The sequence below is a fragment of the Canis aureus genome, chromosome 15 (assembly GCF_053574225.1).
Source record: "Canis aureus isolate CA01 chromosome 15, VMU_Caureus_v.1.0, whole genome shotgun sequence".
NCBI classification, from domain to species: Eukaryota; Metazoa; Chordata; class Mammalia; order Carnivora; family Canidae; genus Canis; species Canis aureus.
The window spans coordinates 20,639,138-20,657,727 of NC_135625.1; the positions used below are offsets into that span (position 1 = coordinate 20,639,138).

Genomic DNA, 18,590 nt, shown 5'->3' on the forward strand with positions numbered 1-18,590 from the left:
TGTGTGTGTGTGTGTGTTCAGTTATAGGAGTTCTTTATATATTTTAGATATTAATCTCTTATCAGATAGATCATTTGTAAATATCTTCTCCCATTTAGTAGGTTGTCTTTTTGTTTTTGTTGATGGTTTCCTTCACTGTGCAAAAGCTGTTTAGTTTTATGTAGTCCCAGTTGTTTATTTTTACTTTTGTTACCCTTACCTGAGGAGACAGATCCAAAAAATAATGCTAAGGCGAATGTCCAAGAGATTATTGCCTATATTTTCTTCAAGGAGTTGTATGGTTTCAGGTCTTCAGTTTAGATCTTTAATCCATTTTGAGTTTATTTTTGTATATGATGTAAGAAAGCGAATTATTTTGCATGTAGCTGTTCAGTTTTCCTAGCACTATTTATTGAAAACCCTGTCTTTTATCCATTGTATATTCTTTCCTTCTTCATTGTAGAATAATTGGCCAATTAATTGTGGGTTTATTTCTGGGCTCTCTATTCTGTTTCATTGATTTATGTGTGCACTTTTGTGCCAGTACCATACTGTTTTGATTACTATAGCTGTGTGGTATAGTTTGAAATCTGGAAGTGTGATACTTCCAGCCTTATTCTTTGTTGTTAAGATCGCTTTATCTATTTGTGGTCTTTTGTATCAATTTCTACACACTGGGCTTACTTGCTGGGTATAGCAGTGTGTGCACCTCTATGAGTAGGGGGAGAGGCAGAGGGAGAGAGATCTTCAGCAGAGTTGAAGGCTCCATCCCATAACCCTGGGATCACGACCTGAGTTGAACAAAGGGTGGGTGCTTAATCCAGGCACCCCAGGATTATTTTAAGTAATATTATTTTCTAATATTATCTTTAAGTAATATTATCTTAACTAATAAATAGTTACATGGAGATTAATTTCACTTATTGGTTACTTTGTATAACAAGTGTCTAATCCAGTAAGCACTTTTTCTTTTGAGTCTCCTTGTGAAGTGGAATAAGTTAGATTAGCTCTTACCAGGGCAGCCCGGGTGGCTCAACAGTTGAGCGTCTGCCTTCAGCCCAGGGCGTGATCCTGGGGATCCAGGATCGAATCCCGCTTTGGGCTCCCTGAATGGAGCCTGCTACTCCCTCTGCCTGTGTCTCTGCCTCTCTCTCTCTGTCTCTAATGAATAAATAAAATCTTAAAAAAAAAACAAGATTAGCTCTTAACAGATGGTTAAGAAGTAACTGACTAATAATAGCTAGTGATAACATGTCCCCCCTTGAGTCCATGACCTAACTGACAAATTTTAGTAAGCCCCTTCTGCCAAATGGAATCAACTCTGGTGCCAGTGCATTTTTAACACTATGCTGACAGGTAACATTGCTCAAATAATCATATTTTTAACTTATGGAGTTTATGGTTCTAATATTTAAATGTCTTGAATTTTTATTTAAAATTTAGGAAGGTTAACTTAGATAATGAGGATTAAATTTTTTTTGTTTAACTTATGGAGTCACTGCATTTGTTCTGTATAGCTCCAAAGGACAAAACTTGAATTTATTCATTTATCAAAAATGTTTAAAAAAAAAAATGTTTCAGCCTCTATTAAGTATCAGGATGCATAGACATGAGGAATATAGTGGTTTAACCCACAGAGACATGGTTTCTGCCTTCATAGAATTTATAGTCTATTGGAGAATAACAAATGAGGATAAGTCTGTTTGCCATAATAAAAACTTAAAGTGGCTTAAACAAGATAGAAAGTTATTTCTCCCTCATGTAGTATCTGGATATGGCTCCATTACGTTAGAGACTAAGCTTGTTGCTCTACTCATTCCTGAATGTTGCCTTTTTTTTTTTTTCTGAATGTTGCCTTTATGTACATTGTCCACATGACTCACTACCACAATGTCTGCTTTCCAGTCAGCAGAACATGGTGAAGGGACGGGCGTGCCTCTCCCCTCTAGGAGTATAACTTAGAAGTCACCTGCTTTCCTTTTGTTTACATCCCAATGGCCTGAACTTGGTCTTGTGGCCACACCTCATTGCCAGGGAGTCTGGGAGGTGTGGTCTTTATTTTGGATGGCCTTGAATCTGGGTAATCAGTATCCTGTCTCTACAGAAGCAGGAGAGAACAGATAGTGTGATGTAGCCTCTGTAATGGAGAGGAAACTGTGGTCAAAATAATCACACAACTGAACATAGGATGGTAGCTGTCTAAGTGCTATGAATGGTGATAGCGTATGAAGGGGGAATTTGAGGTAGAGAAGGAAATTGAAGAGGCCTCTGAAAAAGTGAGAATTTATTGAAGAATACAGAGAGCATGGAGGGGTTGCTATAATAGTGCCAAAATAACATCAATTAATACAATTTATAACTGTTGTTATACAAACTTGGCAGTTTGGTTTTTTTTTTTTAAGATTTTATTTATTTATTCACGAGAGACACACAGAGAGAGGCAGAGACATAGGCAGAGGGAGAAGCAGGTTCCCCACGGGGAGCCCGATGTGGAGCTTGATCCCAGGACCCCAGGATCACACCCTGAGCCGAAGACAAACACTCAGCCACTGAGCCACCCAGATGTCCTGTGTTTGGCAATTTATAAGCATTTTGCTAATGTCAAGATGACATGTATGGTGGTTCTTAGTGACTTCATTTTGCAAGTGAGAAGACTAAAGTTTCAGGAGAAGTGACCTGTTTTGTGGCTGCCCAGCTAATGCTTTTAAGCAGGTACCTATGCCAAGCATAGTACTAACTCTTTACTCTCATCTTGTCATTTACTCCTTACAACAATCCCAAAAGTTAGGTCAGATTATTATCCCATTTTGCAAGCGAGGAGTATAAGGTTTAGACTTGACCAAAGTCACCGAGCTGGTAAGTGGCAAAGCCAGTACTCAAACCTAGGTCTTTCTGATTCCAAATCTTGTGCACCTGTACCTGCATTTGCTGCCTGCTTATGATGTATAATGTACAACTGGCAGGAGCTAGCCCCAGAGGGCTATATTCTTAGAGGTAGATTTTGGCTCAGTACGTATGAGGAACCTTCCGAAAACTAAAGCTATAAAAAGTGGAATTAGTAACTTTTTCAAGTGAAATATCACTTGTAGGTGATATTTAAAGAGATGCTTAAAAAGAAGTATTTCTATTGTGATTTTAGATGGGATAAATATTGAAGATAAAGTGTTCGAATTTTAGGAAGTCTTTATTCCTGAGAGCCTATGACGTTTTGGACATAAACACATATAATAATTTAAATATTTTTATACATCAGTAATTTGGTGAAGTTGTTACATAGTAAGTATTCAGATAAGAAAATAAAAAATGAGTTAGAGTTGTACCAAGATATCTGAATTTTGCTCATGGAAAAATTGTAAAACGGTTTGAAATGTTGCTTATATTTTCCTTATGTTTCTAGCACGTTTGTAAAGCACTCCAAGAGCTATACAGGGTTGATTGTTCAGCCGAAGATGTTTTCAACTTGGATTCCAGCACTGATGAAAAATTTAGCCGCCATCTAATATTTCAGCTCCACGATGTGGCATTTAAAGATAACATTCATGTTGGTAAGTATACTGTTTTTTAAAAAGTCACAGGATTTTATTAAAATCCTCATATTTTCCTTTTCCTCTTAAAGTTTTGTAAATATTTGCTGGGTTTTGTGGTTAGTAACCTATCCTAAATAATGAAATGTGATTTTTCACATCTTCAGGATTTGCCTTTACTTCTAGACCGACCTTCCCCTTCTAGACACATTTTAGACACATTAGCCTACTCAGGATGTCCTTGGCATTAGTGGCTCTTGCTAGAGCTGTTGGATGGCCATGCATTGCCTGGTACTGGTTTCTACTCCAACAGAAGTCATTGCAGCAGTTTTCTGAGTAATGCACGAGAGGTCTAATTCAGGTCCTACGTGAAATGCATCCGAGCTGGATCCTTGCCTTAGCCCTAGCTTTTAGTTCATAAGTACTGGGCCTTGGGCTCCAGGTCACATCTGGAGAGGCTTTTTTTATTGTTTATTGCTCCAGGCTGAACCTCAGGATTGGAAAAACATCTCTGTTTGTAAGCTTGAGAGTATAAGGATAGTTTGGGACTATCTGGGACTGGACATGGAGAGATGCAGGCCCAGGCATCAAATGAAGTCAGTCTAAAGGGGAAATAGGCAAATGGGAACACTGAGAATCAAGGTCTAAATAGAATCCCAAATCCCAAGTGTTTATCAAAGCAGCAGTTGAACAAGTATTTCTAGGTCTAAATATCAGATGAATGACTGAAGTTCAGGTAATAGGTAATCCATTTCAGAACTACATTTGTTTGATAGTTTCAGGAGGACATGGGGGAAAAGACGAACATAGTCGCTAAAGGACTGGCATAGGAGACAGGAAGCTAATTGCTAAATTAGATTAATGCTAGGTCACAGTGGCCTAGTTTGCCAAGTATGAGGGCCTCCTATTACTGCCCTGTTTTGTGTTGCATGGTTGACGTGCCTTCCATTTTTCTTTCATCCCTTAGATACTGATAATTGTAGACTGTATCCTTATCCCTCTGTTCGCTCTATCCATAACCTTTATTATCATCCACTATCATGACTGATCACCATCCATGTGTTGATGACCTAAGTCTTCATCTTCAGTCAAGACTGTCCTCCTTGCTGCCAGACCCATACAGACAGCTGCATCTTAAACATTCCCACATGGATACTTCAAATGCAGCTTGCTTGCTTGCTTGCTTGCTTGCTTGCTTGCTTGCTTTATTTATTTATTTATTTATTTATTTATTTATTTATTTATTTATAAAAGATTTTATTTATTCATGAGAGAAACACGGAGAGGGAGGTAGAGACATAGAGAAAGAAGCAGGCTGCATGCAGGGAGCCTGATGTGGGACTCAATCCTGAAACTCCAGGATCACACCCTGAGCCGAAGGCAGGCATTAAACTGCTGAGACACCCAGGCGTCCTAAACTCAGCATTTCTAAGCCACATTCCCCATTTTCCCTTAAATTTGCTCTTTCTCCTGTGATAGGTATTTCAGTATCCACCATCTACCCAACTACCCAAGTGGAAATGTCGATGTCCTCCCTGAGCTGTTTTCTCTCCAATTACTCATTTAGTTAGCTGCTGGAGTGTTGGGATTATACCACCGATGTGCCTCATGCCCTTGAAGGATTGCTTACTACCTTCTGGAAAATGTCTAGCTGTCTCTGTGTGCACAGAGGCCCCCTGCGCTCTAGCCTCTCACACCACCTAACCCTTGTGGTGTAGACCTTGACGGTGTTTTTTGTTACGTTTTGTTGTAATGATGCTGGTGCCTGACCTCAGCTTTGATTGCCGAGGCATTCATGTCAAAGTCCACTATCTCAATAAACACTGCCAGGCCTCTTCCCCACACAGAGGCCTTTTAGGTTCAGAAATCTTGATTGATTTCAGTAACAGACCTTTGGGGCCACTTGTTTCCTATTCCTTTAAATTCCTGCTCTTGGGGCAGCCTAGGTGGTTCAGCAGTTTAGCACCACCTTCAGCCCAGGGCCTGATCCTGGAGACCCAGGATCGAGTCCCACGTCGGGCTCCCTGTGTGGAGCCTGCTTCTCCCTCTGCCTGTGTCTCTGCCTGTCTCTCTGTGTGTCTCTCATGAATAAATAAATAAAATCTTAAAAAAAAATTTTTTTTAAATAAATAAAAAATAAATTCCTGCTCTTATGTTTCAGATTCACCAATACGGTGTGTGCCTGGGAAACCCTAGGGCTCCACCCTCAACCCCAGTCAAAGCAGAACCCCAGCCTGTGGCCTGTGCAGGTGCCCGCTACCCTAGGCCTTGCTGTGTGGCCTTAGTTCTGCAGTGTAATTTTCAGGTCTCGTAAGCAATATACCTTTATTTTTTTTTCAAAGTTTCCTGATGGTCTGTTGCTGCAGGGCATCCCGCAGCTGTAATGAGCACCACAAGGACCAGTCCTGGCCCAAACTAGGCCTTCTCACTCTATCTTGCATTTAGTTCCTGCGGAGCCATATATTCTCTAGTCCCTGGGCCTTTGCACTTTTTGACATGCTGTCTGAAAGGCGTACTCCAATGACCTGGTCTGTTAAGACTCAGTGTAGATATTGTCAAATGAGAGGCCGTTTCCATCACATCCTGAACCCTAAGACCAGGGTAGCATTTGTTCTTGGTTTCAGAGAGGCCAGGGCTTCTCGCACCAGAGCATTCAGCACTTCCCGAGATAGTTTCCTATGTTGTTGTTTGGTCTTTTTTATTTATGTTCCACTTAATGTTTCTTGATGGCCGGGACTATTTTTGTTTTGTTTTGTTTAAAGATTTTATTCATTCATCTGAGAGGGAGAGAGTGTGAGGGGGAGGGGCAGGAGGAGAGGGAGAGAATCTCAAGCAGACTGTGTGCCAAGTGTGAAGCCGGACTCAGGGCTCCATCTCACAACTCCGAGATCATGACCTGGGGCCAAAATCAAGAGCCAGACACCCAACCACCTGATCCACCCAGGCGCCTCTGGCATGGACTGTTTCTCATTCATTTTTTATTTCAGAGGTTAGCATATAATAATATCTTTATCAATAATATTAGTAATGGAGCAGTAGTACAACAACAGCAATGAAATATGAGTAGGAATTTGATAACTGTTTGCTAAATGGAAGACTGTGAAGTGGGCTCTAGAGCCAGGCTCTCAACTCTGCAGAATCTTAAGTAAGATATTTCTTTAATTCTGTTTACTCCTCGGAGTCTGCTCTAAGGCTCCTGACCATAAGGCTAAACATTGAGATCTGTTGCTAGGGAAGAAGGAGATTAGAAATTTGTCAGGTAACTAGCAGCCTCTGCTACAGACGTCCTCTGAAAGCAGATGACATTCAAGCTGGCTTTAAATTTGATCCCATCACATAAACAAAGAAGGGCTTTCCTGCCAGAACAGCACATACAAAAGTGTGGAGATAGATACAGGTTTGAGGCTGACTGGGGGGCAATGGGGTTGGAACCTTCTTTCCTCCGGAATTATGAACTGCCAGAACCGGAGCTGCAGAGGTGACAAATTAGTCCAAGATTTCCCATTCAGTTCCCGCCCCTGCATGCATGTCTTGGTGACATTTCCAGTTCTCATTGTCAGCCCTTTAGAAAGCAGAATTAGAGTAAGGGTAAGAGCTCATAGAATGTTTGCAAAACGTGTAAATTTGATCTACCTAAAATACACCTCTGCCAGCCTGCCATAGGGCCTGAGGTCCTATGATTGATACCTTCTTTTGAGTTATTCCCAGCCAATAAAATCCCTGTCCCCGTATTAACAATAAGGGCGAGGGTGACCAGATTGGGGAAGGGAAGTAGAAAGCAGAGCAGTTTGCTGGAAGCCTGTGTCGGAATTCACGGTGGGGATCCTGTCATCGTATCCTGGCCACGTTAGCACCCTGCCGAAGGCGGGAGGCCGACCTGCCCTGCTTCTCGCTACCTGTGCAGGTGGTTCTGCAGCCATGTCTTCACTTCTCGTACTGCCTCACGTCAAGTAGGTGGCATTTTACATTTCCAGGAACATGAACTTTACCAATTTAAGTTTGTATCGCTTTGTTGGCCTGTGTGCTATGTCATGATTTCTTTTTACTCAGTATTTATCTTCATTTCCTTCGCTCCAGAGATAATTTGCCTGTTTATCATTGCAAGGATCCAATGCTTTTGCTTTCATTTGATGTACGGTGTTTTACAAGCTGCTAGGTTTGTTTCAATTGAGCAGAGAGTACTTAATTGGGAGAAAGAGAAATTTGAATTTAGAGTGTCTGAGTCATGTGATTGAAAAGTTTAAGCTGCCTGGTAAGTAAAGTGCCAAACCCAGACAATAGCAATTTTAGAAATTAAAATTAAGTTTCTGCATTTCTCCAGTTTTGTTGTACATAAAGCAACTTACCCAAATTATTGCTTGAGTTTATGTATGAATAATATATGAGAGTTGAAAAAGTCCTGGATTGTCATATCATCTTTTCTTGGTAAAGATAGGACCACTAATAGTTTGAGCTAGATGCTCAACAACTGAGCCACCTAGGTGCCCCTGGATTATTTGTTTTTTGAGTGTTGAGTTTGATAAATTCTTTATAGACTTTGGGCACTAATCCATTATTGGATATGTCATATGGAAATATCTACTCCCATTCCATAGGTTGCCTTTTTGTTTTGTTGATTGTTTCCTTCGCTTGTGCAGAAGCATTTTATCTTGATGAAGTCCTATTAGTGCATTTTTGCTTTCATTTCTTTGCCTCTGGCAATGTGTCTAGTAAGTTGCTACAGCCGAAGTTAAAGAGGTTGCTGCCTGTGTTCTCTAGGATTTTGATGGTTTCCTGCCTCACATTTAAGTCTTTCATTCATTTTGAACTTATTTTTGTATATGGTGTAAGAAAATGGTCCAGTTTCATGCTTATCCATGTTGCTATCCAGTTTTCCCAACGCCATCTGTTGTTGAAGAGACTCTTTTTTTTTTCCATTGGATATTCTTTCCTGGTTTGTTGAAGATTAGTGGACCATTAAGCTGTGGGTCCATTTCTGGGTTTTCTATTTTGTTCCACTGATCTATGTCTGTTTTTGCCCATACCATACTGTCTTGATGATCACAGCTTTGTAATAGAGCTGGAAATCCAGAATTGTGATGCCACCAGCTTTGGTTTTATTTTTCAGGATCACTCCAGCTATTTGGGGTCTTTTGTGGTTCCATACAAATTTTAGGATTGTTTGTTCTAGCTCTGTGAAAAATGCTAGTGTTATTTTGATAGAGATTGCATTAAATGTGTAGATTGCTTTGGGTAGTACAGACACGTTAACAATGTTCTTCCAATCCATAAGCATGGAATGTTTTTCAGTTTCCTTCTGTTCTCTTCAATTTCATCAGTGTTCAGTAGTTTTCAAAGTACGGGTCTTTTACCTCTTTAATTCGGTTTATTCCTAGGCATCTTATTGTTGTTGGTACAATTATAAATGGGATTGATTCCTTGATTTCTTTTTCTGCTACTTCATTATTGGTGTATAGAAAAGCCACAGATTTCTGTACAATGATTTTCTATCCTGTGACTTTGCTGGATTCATGTATTAGTTCTAGCAGTTTTTTGGTGCAGTTTTTTTTGTTGTTGTTGTTGTTTTTGTTTTGTTTTGTTTTTAAGTAGGCTCCATGCCCAGTGTGGAGCCCAACAAAAGGCTTAAACTCTCAACCCTGAGATTAAGACCTGAGCTGAGGGGCAGCCTGAGTGGCTCAGCAGTTTAACACCACCTTCAGCCCAGCGCCTGATCCTGGAAACCTGGGATCGAGTCCCACATCGGGCTCCCTGTGTGGAGCCTGCTTTTCCCTCTGCCTGTGTCTCTGCCTCTCTCTCTCTCTCTCTCTCTTTCTCTCTGTGTGTGTCTCACGAATAAATAAATAAAATCTTAAAAAAAAAAAAAAAGAGCTGAGATCAAGAGTCAGAAACTTTTTTTTTTCCAGTTTGAAACCATACTTTATTTTTAATGTAGCTAGAAATCCAATAACTATATATATATATTTTTCAATATCTATATATTTTTAAGCAAAAAAAACCTCCTTTACTTTTCCTTCTTATAGCATTGTTAGCACAAGAAAAAACACTTCTTGTTTAGAAATGATACGGAGTTTCTATGAAAATGAATGTACTTCATATTTGTGGAACTTAAAAGCACAGGACACATTTCCAGAAGACCAATTTTACTTTTACCCATTTATAGTAATATTTGCAGTGTTAGAATGTACTTAATATATAATTAAGTAAATCAAATAAGGAACCCAAAAGAAACTGGTCTTGAGTTATTCACAGCACACATTAGAAAATTTGAGAACACACATTAACAACAAAACCACTGGCAAGCTCAAACGCAAGTTTATATGCTGAGTATTTTTAAAGGGTTTAAAAAGCATGCTCAGTTAGCATACAGCCTTTTCTCACTTATATAACAGATGCATTTCTATCTGCATGTGTACAGCAAAAGGTTAGAACCTTAATCAACTTACTTTTGATATTAGAAATGTGCTATTTCAGAAATGTATTCCTTGGAATTTTCTTCACTGCTCCTACCACTGAATCTTCAAATAGGCAAAGTACAGAGGGTCTCATCCCTTGAAACCGTTTTTAAACATGATTAAAATGAAAGATAGGTAGAAACCCAGCAATTCCTGTACAGCGCCTGGACTTAGTCTTAATTAAATGTAGGAGTTGAATGTACAACGGAAAACTATCATTTCTTTATCCTTGGAAGAGAGGAAGGGAGAGAGAGGAGATTGGGAAAAGGTGCAGTATTTAAGAGCTGAATAGGAGCAGGACGACTCATAATGCCATCAACTCCGCAGCGAAGAACCATGGATCTCATCAATTTTATAATTCATGTTGGATCAAGAAATTTGGTTCCTTTCCGTAGATCAATGAATTCAAACCTCATACTCTCCCAAATATGAAGATGAATAACGTAAGATAAACTCCAATTGCAACAGGTATTTCCTAAGTTGAAGACTGAACACCAAAGGGAATCCCTCCTTCCAACATCTTTTGACATGGCAAGATTTCGCCTAAGTGGAAACCTAACATTTAGATATGAAATCGCTTGGGCCAAGTAAGAAACTACAGCTGTTTTGAGTATCACCTTACATAATCACTATATGTATTACATATTAAACCCAGCATTACATATGCTTGCACGATTACGCTATGAATGATAATAGTATTGATGATGCCAGTGAAAGGGGCTATCTTTAGCCCAAAAAGAGTACTGGGGCGGGGATGGGAGGTGGTGAAAACAATTAAAAAGCACACAAAGAAATGGGTATTTTCTGACCAGGAAAGATCACTCTAAACACAGAAATATAAAAAGAAAAGTATTCCCTTATTTCCTCTATGTGGAAATAATGCAAAACATTTATTTTCAAGAGTCAGAAACTTAACTCACTGAGCCACCCAGGCAGCCCTGGGGGAGTGTTTGATGAGCTATTTATTATACATGACACCAAGCTACCCGTCAGTGGGAATTGAAAAAGTAAAAGATTGCACAAGAGGAAGAAAGTGACAGGAGAACTATGTTTGTAATAACTCCATTTTAAAACCAGAAGTCGGAAAAAAAAGCCTTACCACAATAAAATTGTTTTGAGTTACAGTTTGTAGAAAATAATTAGATTAATCCTAATATTTTTTTCTTTTAGGTAATTTTGTGAGAAAAATTTTGCAGCCTGCTTTTCACTTAATTGCGAATGAAGATGATGATAGTACTTCAGAGACACCAGGCCTTGGATTTTCCCATTTTCCTGAAACACCAATTAAACAAGGGATTGCTTTTAGCAAAATGTCCTCAGATAAAGATAGAGGAGAGAACTGGACATTGGATTCAAGGGAATGGGAGAGGCTGGGGTCAGCTAAGCAATGCAGTCCTGATCTATCATTTTTAGTTGTGAAGAATAACACAGGAGAAAAGCATCTTTTTGTAGACCTCGGTAAGTAAAATTGACGGCTATTAGGCTGTCCTTGTGTCCCTCCCCAAGAGACCTGTCAGTGCCCATTTGTCCCTTTGTTTAGGATTCTTGTGACCATCACTCCTCCATAGTGACCATGGAATCACTAGCAGAATGTGATCAATGAGCGAAGGTGCAAGGACCAGGCTGGGCTTCTGCCCAGAGATCTTACAGAAGTCTCTGGGGGACATAAGCCCCAGGCTGCCCCAAGTTCCAAAAGAGACTCATTGTAGCTGGCACTGCCCCTGAAATATCCAGAGGATTTGTGTCAAGGGAGGCTTGACCAGGGACAGTTGGACCAGCGCTCTCTAATTCTGGTGAGAGGTGTTTAATTAGACAAAGTAAATATTAAAAACAGACACAATATAAAAATGGTACTTTTATGTGGCAAAATGGGGCCAGTGGTTTCTTCGATGAAGAACTTTGCATTTAGTGGCATGGGTCATTTCATCAGCTTTCTTTTTTTTTTTTTTCTTTTTTAGTTTGCATTGAATCTATAAATCAACTTGGGGAGAATTGACATTTTTACGGTATTTAGTTGTTCCAGTTCATGAACATGACTTGTCGTTCTACTAATATAAATGTTCTCTTATTTCTCTCAGTGTTTTATAGTTGTCTAATAGAGAAGTTACACATCTTTTGTTAGCTTTATTCTAGGTATTTGGTTGATTGATTGATTGATTGATTGATTTTGCTTAAATAACCAACATTTATTTCTCACAGTTGTGGAGGATAGAAGTGCAAGATCAGGGTGCTAGCATGGGTGGGTTCTGGTGAAGGCCCTGCCCTGGTTTACAGATCACTGTCTTCTAGTTGCTTGCTCACGTAGTGAGGCGAGAGCAACGTTTGTTTTTTTTGATGCCTCCTTCCTTTGAGATTTTGGTATCAGAAATCCTCACTGCCTTGGAAGCTCCTCAGCAGTCTCCGACTTTTTTTCCTAGGGGATTTTCCCAGCTTCTCTATTTGTTTAAAGAGGAGGGTTACCCCCAAATAATCTTGTTTCTGTTTCTACATGTGGCATTCTTTCATGTCAACTCCATTTTAATTTATATATTGCTTTTATTGTGTTTACAGCTGATAGGAAATAATTGTTTCTTTTTTTTTTCATTTTTATTTTTGTTTATGTGAAAGTGAGCTTTTTTTTCTGCCTTAATTTTTTTATTGAGGGATAATTAACATACCATATTACATTAGTTTCAGGTGTACAACGTAGTGATCTGGTATTTGTATATATTGCAAAATGATCAATAACTCTAGTTAACGTCCATCACCATAGTTACAGAATTTTTTACTTATAGTGAGAATTTCTAAGATTTTCTCTTAACAACTTTCAAATATGCAATACAGTGTTACTAACTGTGTGTGGCATGCTGTATATTGCATGCTTACATATAAGTGAAGTTTATGTTTTTTGGCTCCCTTTACCCATTGGCCTGCCCCCACCTCCCCACCTCAAACAACCACCAGTCTATTCTCTGTATTTATTGCCTTGGGTTTTTTTTAAATGTTTAGATCCTATATATAAGTGATACAGTATTTGTCTTTCCCTTTCTGATTTATTTCACTTAGCATAATACCTTTAGGTCCAGCCATATTGTTGCAAATGGCAGGATTTGGGGTGCCTGGTTAAGCATCTGTCTTCAGCTCAGGTCATGATCTCAGGCTCCTAGGACTTAACCCTGCATCAGGCTCCTTGCTCAATGGGAAGTCAGCCTCTCCTTCTCCCTCTGTGCTCACTCTCTGTCTCTCAAATAAATAAAAACTTAAAAAAAAATGACAGGATTTTCTCTCTTTTTAATGATTATTCCATTTTGTGGAGATAACTATATATATTTTTTTATTCATTTTCTTTATTCATCTGTTACTAGTTTGTTTCTGTATCTTGGCTGTTACAAATAATGCTGCAGTGAACATGATGATACATATATCTTTTTGAATTAGTGTTTTTTTATTCTCTTCAGATAAATACCCAGAAGTAGAATTGCTGTATCATGTGGAGGTTCTATTTTTAATGTTTTGAGGAACTTATGGAAGTTTTTCAAAGTGACTGCACCAATTTACATTCCTAATAGTGCACAAATGTTCCTTTACTCTACACTCTTGCCAACACTTGCTATTTCTTGTCTTTTTTATACCAACCATTCTGACAGATGTGAGGTGGTATCTCATTGTGGTTTTGATTTGCATTTCCCTGATGATTAGGGATGTTGAACCTCTGTTGGCCATCTGTATGTCTTCTATGGAGACACATCTATTCAGATCTTCTGCCTGTTTTTTAATCAGATTTTCTTTCCTGTGGAGTTGTATGAGTTCTTTATGTATATTGGCTATTAACATCTTATCAGATATATGACTTGCAAATATTTTCTCCCATTGAGTATATAGCCTTTTCATTTTGGTGATGGTTCCCCTTTCTCTGCAGAGGCTTTTTCCTTTGATGACATGCTGTTTATTTTTGCTTTTGTTGCCTTTGCTGTTAGTGTCAAATTTAACACACCATTGCCAAGATCTATGTCAAGCTTACCACCTATTTTCTAAGAGTTTTATGATTTCAGGTCTTATATTCAAGTCTTTAATTCATTTCAAGTTAATTTTTGTGTATGGTGTGAGAAAGTAGTACAGTTTTATTCTTTTGCATGTGGCTGTCCAGTTTTCCCAACTCCTCTTACTGAAGAGACTGTTCTTTCCCTATTGTATTCTTGGCTCTTTTGTTGTAAATTAATTGAACTTATATTCTTGATTTATTTCTTTGCTTTTTGTTCTCTTCCACTGCTCTGTGTCTGTTATTGTCAATCCCATACTGTTTTAATTCCTGTAGCACTGTGATGTAGTTTGAAATCAGGAAGCACGATGCCTGCAGCTCGCTCTTTGGGTTGTTTCAGCCATTCTGGATCTTTTGTATTTAGTACAAATTTTAGAATGTTCAGTTCTGTTTTTAAAAAATGCCATTGGAATTTTGATAGGGATTGCACTGAATCATAGCTTGCCCGGGGTACTATGGGCATTTAAACAATATTCTTCCATTGTACGAGCTGAGAATATCTTTCCATCTTTCCATTTATTTGTGTCATCTTCAGTTTCTTTCATCAGTGTTTTTTTTATAGTTTTCTGAGTAAAGGTTTTTCACTTCCTTAGTTAAATTTATTCCCAGATATTTTATTCTTTCCAATGCAATTGTAAATGGGATTTTTAAAAATACGATTGTTTCTTGATTTCTTTTTCTAATAGTCTGTTATTGGTTGTGTAGAAATGCAGCAGTTTTCTGTGTTGTTGATTTCGTATCCTTCAACTTGACTGAATTCACTCTAAAATTTTTTGGTGGAGTCTTTGGGGTTTTGTTCATATACATTTCTATACATATACATCTGCAGATAGTGACAGTTTCACATCTTCCTTTCCAATTTGGACGCCTTTTATTTCTTTTCTTGTCTATTGCTCTGGCTAGGACATCCAATACCATATTGATGAAAGTGATGAGAGCAGGCATTCTTGTCTGGTTCCTGATCTTAGAGGAAAACCTTTCAGTTTTCACCACTGAGTATAATGTTAGCTATGCGTGTGTCACATATAGATTTTATTATGTTGAGGTGTGTTTCCTCTATGTTTACTTTGTTGAGAGTTATTAACCATAAGTGGTTGTTGAATTTTATCATATGCCTTTTCAGCATCTATTGAGATGATCATTTGATTTTTATAAAGCCACTTTGCTTTTATGAAAGACCCATATTAGTTTGGCAGCAGCTTTTTTTGTAAAAGGGAAAATCTTCTTTGGAATCTTTCAGTTAGTGAAAACAAATAGTAATATAGGTCTTTTGTAAAAGTAAAGTGTTGTAACATGAACTTCCAGAAAATGGGGGATACCTGTATGGTTGAATTTGGTTTGCTGTTATTTTGTTTTCTTATTTTGTTAGTTACTTTGTTGAGAACTTTTGCATATGTTCATCAAGGATATTAGCCTGTAATTTTCTTTCTTCTCTGTTTATTTTTGATGTCAGGGTAATCCTGGCCACGCAAAGTGAGTGTGGAAGGGTTCCTCCCCCTTCTGTTTTTGGGCATAATTTGAGGAGGAGGGTATTCTTCTTTAATGTTTAGTAGAATTCCTCTTTAAAGCTGTCTTTTCCTGGGTGTGTGTTTGTTGAGTGGTTTTTGATTACTGATTCAATCTCCTTACAAGTAATTGGTCAATTTTCTATTCATGATTCAGCCTTGGAAGGTTAGCTGTTTCTAGGAAGTTGTGAACCTGTTCAGGTTGCCCAGTTTGTTGGAGTACAATTGCTCAGTCTTTTTCTATGATCCTTTGTATTTCTGTCATGTCCTCTTTCATTTCTGACCTTATTTTAGTACTCTCTTTTTTCCCTTGTTGAGTCTAGCTACAGCTTTGTCAATTTTGTTTATGTTTTCAAGGAACCAACTCTTGCCTTCATTGATCTTTCCTGTTGTTTTTTAAAGTCTCCATTTCATTTCTTTATTTTTATTTATTAGAGAGAGAGAGAGAGAGAGAGAGAGAGAATGAATGAGCAGTGGGGAGGGGCAGAGGGAGAAGCAGATGTGGGACTTGATCCTAGGAGCCTGAGATCATGACCCGAGCCGAAGGCAGACGACTGAACCACCTGGGTGCCCCCATTTATTTCTGTTCTAATCTTTATTGTTTCCTTTCTTCTACTACATTTGGGTTTGCTCTTCTTTTTCTGGTTTCTTGAGGTGTCAAGTTGTTTGAGATTTTTCTTGTTTCTTGACATAGGTCTTTATCACTTAGAATTGCTTTTGCTGCATCCCATAGGTTTAAGTTTCTTGTATTTCTTTTTTTTTTAATTATTTGTCTCTAGATATTTATCTTTTGATTCCTTTGTTGTTGTTGTTTTTAAAGATTTTATTTATTTATTAGAGAGAGAGAGAGAGAACATGTCAAAGAGGGAGAGCATACAGAGGGAGAGGGAGGAGCAGACTGCCCACTGAGCAGGGAGCTGGATGCAGGCCTCGATCCCCGGACCCTAGGATCGAGACCTGAGCTGAAGGCAGGCGCTTAACTGACTGAACCACCCAGGCGCCCCTCTTTTTGATTCCTTTGTGACCAATATTTTTTCAGTAGCCTGTTGTTTAATCTCCATATATTTGTTAATTTTCCAGTTTTCTTAGGATTGATTTCTAATTGTACGGTATTGGGGTCTAAAAGTTGCTTCATATGATTTCAGTCTCAAATTTGTTAAGCCTTATTTTGTGGCCTAATATATGATCTATGCTGGAGAATACTCCATATGCACTTGAGAAGAATGTATTCTGTTGCTTTTGAATGGAACGTTCTGTATATGTCTATTTCCATCTGGTCTAATGTGTTATTTAAGGTTGATGTTTCCTTGTTATTGATTTTCCGTCTGGATGATCTATCCATTGATGTAACTGGGGTACCGAAGTCCCCTACTATTGTATTTCTGTCTATTTCTGCCTTAGGTGTGTTAATATTTGATTTATATATTTAAGTGCTCCTATATTGGTGTCTAAATATTTACAAATGCTATATCCTCTTTTTGGATTGACCCTTTTTTCAATATGTAATGTTTCTTTTTGTCTCTTATTGTAGTCTTTGTGTTGAAGTAGTTTGACAGAAGTATAGCTACCTCAGCTTGCTTTTGGTTTACATTTGCGTGGGACATCTTTCTCCATTGCTTCCCTCTCAGTCTCTGTGCGTCCTTATGTCTGAAATGGGTCTTTTATCAGGAGCATATGGCTGGGTCTTGTTTTATTTTATCCTTTCATCTACTCTGTGTCTTTTGATTGGTGAACTTAGTCCACTTACCATAATTATTGATTAGTATGTACTTATAACTATTTTGTCTTTTTTTTTTCCTGGCTGTTTTTTAATTCTTCTTTTTCTTTCTTATTTCTCTTCCTTTGTGGTTTGATGACTTTTTTTAGTGACATGCTTCCTTTCTCATTATCTTTTGTGTATCTACCATAGATGTTTGCTTTGTGGCTACTATGAGGTTTACTGCGTAATGAATTACATTTGTAACAGTTTGTTTTACATTCATAACAATTTAAGGATGACGCATTCTAAAGCTGTACATTTTTACACTCCACCCCTCTGTGGTTTACATTTTACATATCATATTTTACAACTTTTTATCTTGCATATCCCTTAGGTCATTATTGTAGCTGCAGTTATTTTTACTGCTTTTGTCTTTTATTTATTTTTATTTTTTAATTTTTTTAAATGTATTTATGATGGTCACACAGAGAGAGAGAGAGAGAGAGAGAGAGAGAGAGGCAGAGACACAGGCAGAGGGAGAAGCAGGCTCCTTGCACCGGGAGCCCGACGTGGGATTCGATCCCGGGTCTCCAGGATCGCGCCCTGGGCCAAAGGCAGGCGCTAAACCGCTAACGCCACCCAGGGATCCCTGCTTTTGTCTTTTAACATTTACACTAGCTTCACACTTGATTGATATACTCCTTTAATATATAGTTGCCTTTACCAGTGAGGTTTATACTTTTAGATGTCCCTATAACATTTCTTAATAAGACCGCTTTAGTGGTGATAAACTTTTCTATCTCTTGCTCGTCTGGAAAACTCTTTATCTGTCCTTTAATTATGAATGATAATTTGCCAGGTAGAGTATTCTTGGCTGAAAGTTTTTTTTCTTTCAGCACTTTGACTATATCATGCCACTCTCTCTGGCTTGCAGCATTTCTGCCAGATTTGTGCTCATAGTCATATGACAATGTAATTTTTTTCTTGCTGCCTTTAAGATTCTCTCTCTCTCTCTCTCTCTCTCTCTCAACTTTTGGCATTTTAATTATAATGTGTCTTGGTGTCAGTCTCTCTGTTGCATTTATTTCTTTGGAACTTACAGTTCTTCCTGGAACTGTCTTTCCTTCCTCAGGTTACTAAAGTTTTCAGTTACTATTAACTATTTCTTCAAATAAGTTTCCCGGCCCTTTCTCCTTCTGAGATTCATATAATGGAAATGTTAGTCAGCTCGGTGTTGTCTCAGAAGGCCCTTAATCTGTCTTCACTTTGTTAATTCTCTTCTCTTTTTGCTGCTCTGTTGGGTGAAGTCCTCTGTCCTGCCTACGAGTTCATTGATCCTGCTCCCTTGAGTTTGCTGTTAAAACCCTGTTGTGTTTTTTTTTTTTTTTTCAGATCAGTTTTTGTCTTTTTAGC

General features: G+C 38.3%; 1 protein-coding gene across 7 annotated transcripts in view; it reads left to right on the forward strand.

The window, feature by feature from the left end:
• Window positions 1–18,590, forward strand: part of PRIMPOL (primase and DNA directed polymerase) — a 57,762-nt gene that overhangs the window by 24,892 nt on the left and 14,280 nt on the right. For all 7 annotated transcript variants that reach the window (XM_077848702.1, XM_077848700.1, XM_077848695.1 and 4 more), the window contains 2 exons: window positions 3,377–3,524; window positions 11,126–11,413. In XM_077848702.1, the coding sequence (XP_077704828.1) occupies window positions 3,377–3,524; window positions 11,126–11,413 (436 nt within the window). The remainder of the gene's footprint in view (window positions 1–3,376; window positions 3,525–11,125; window positions 11,414–18,590) is intronic.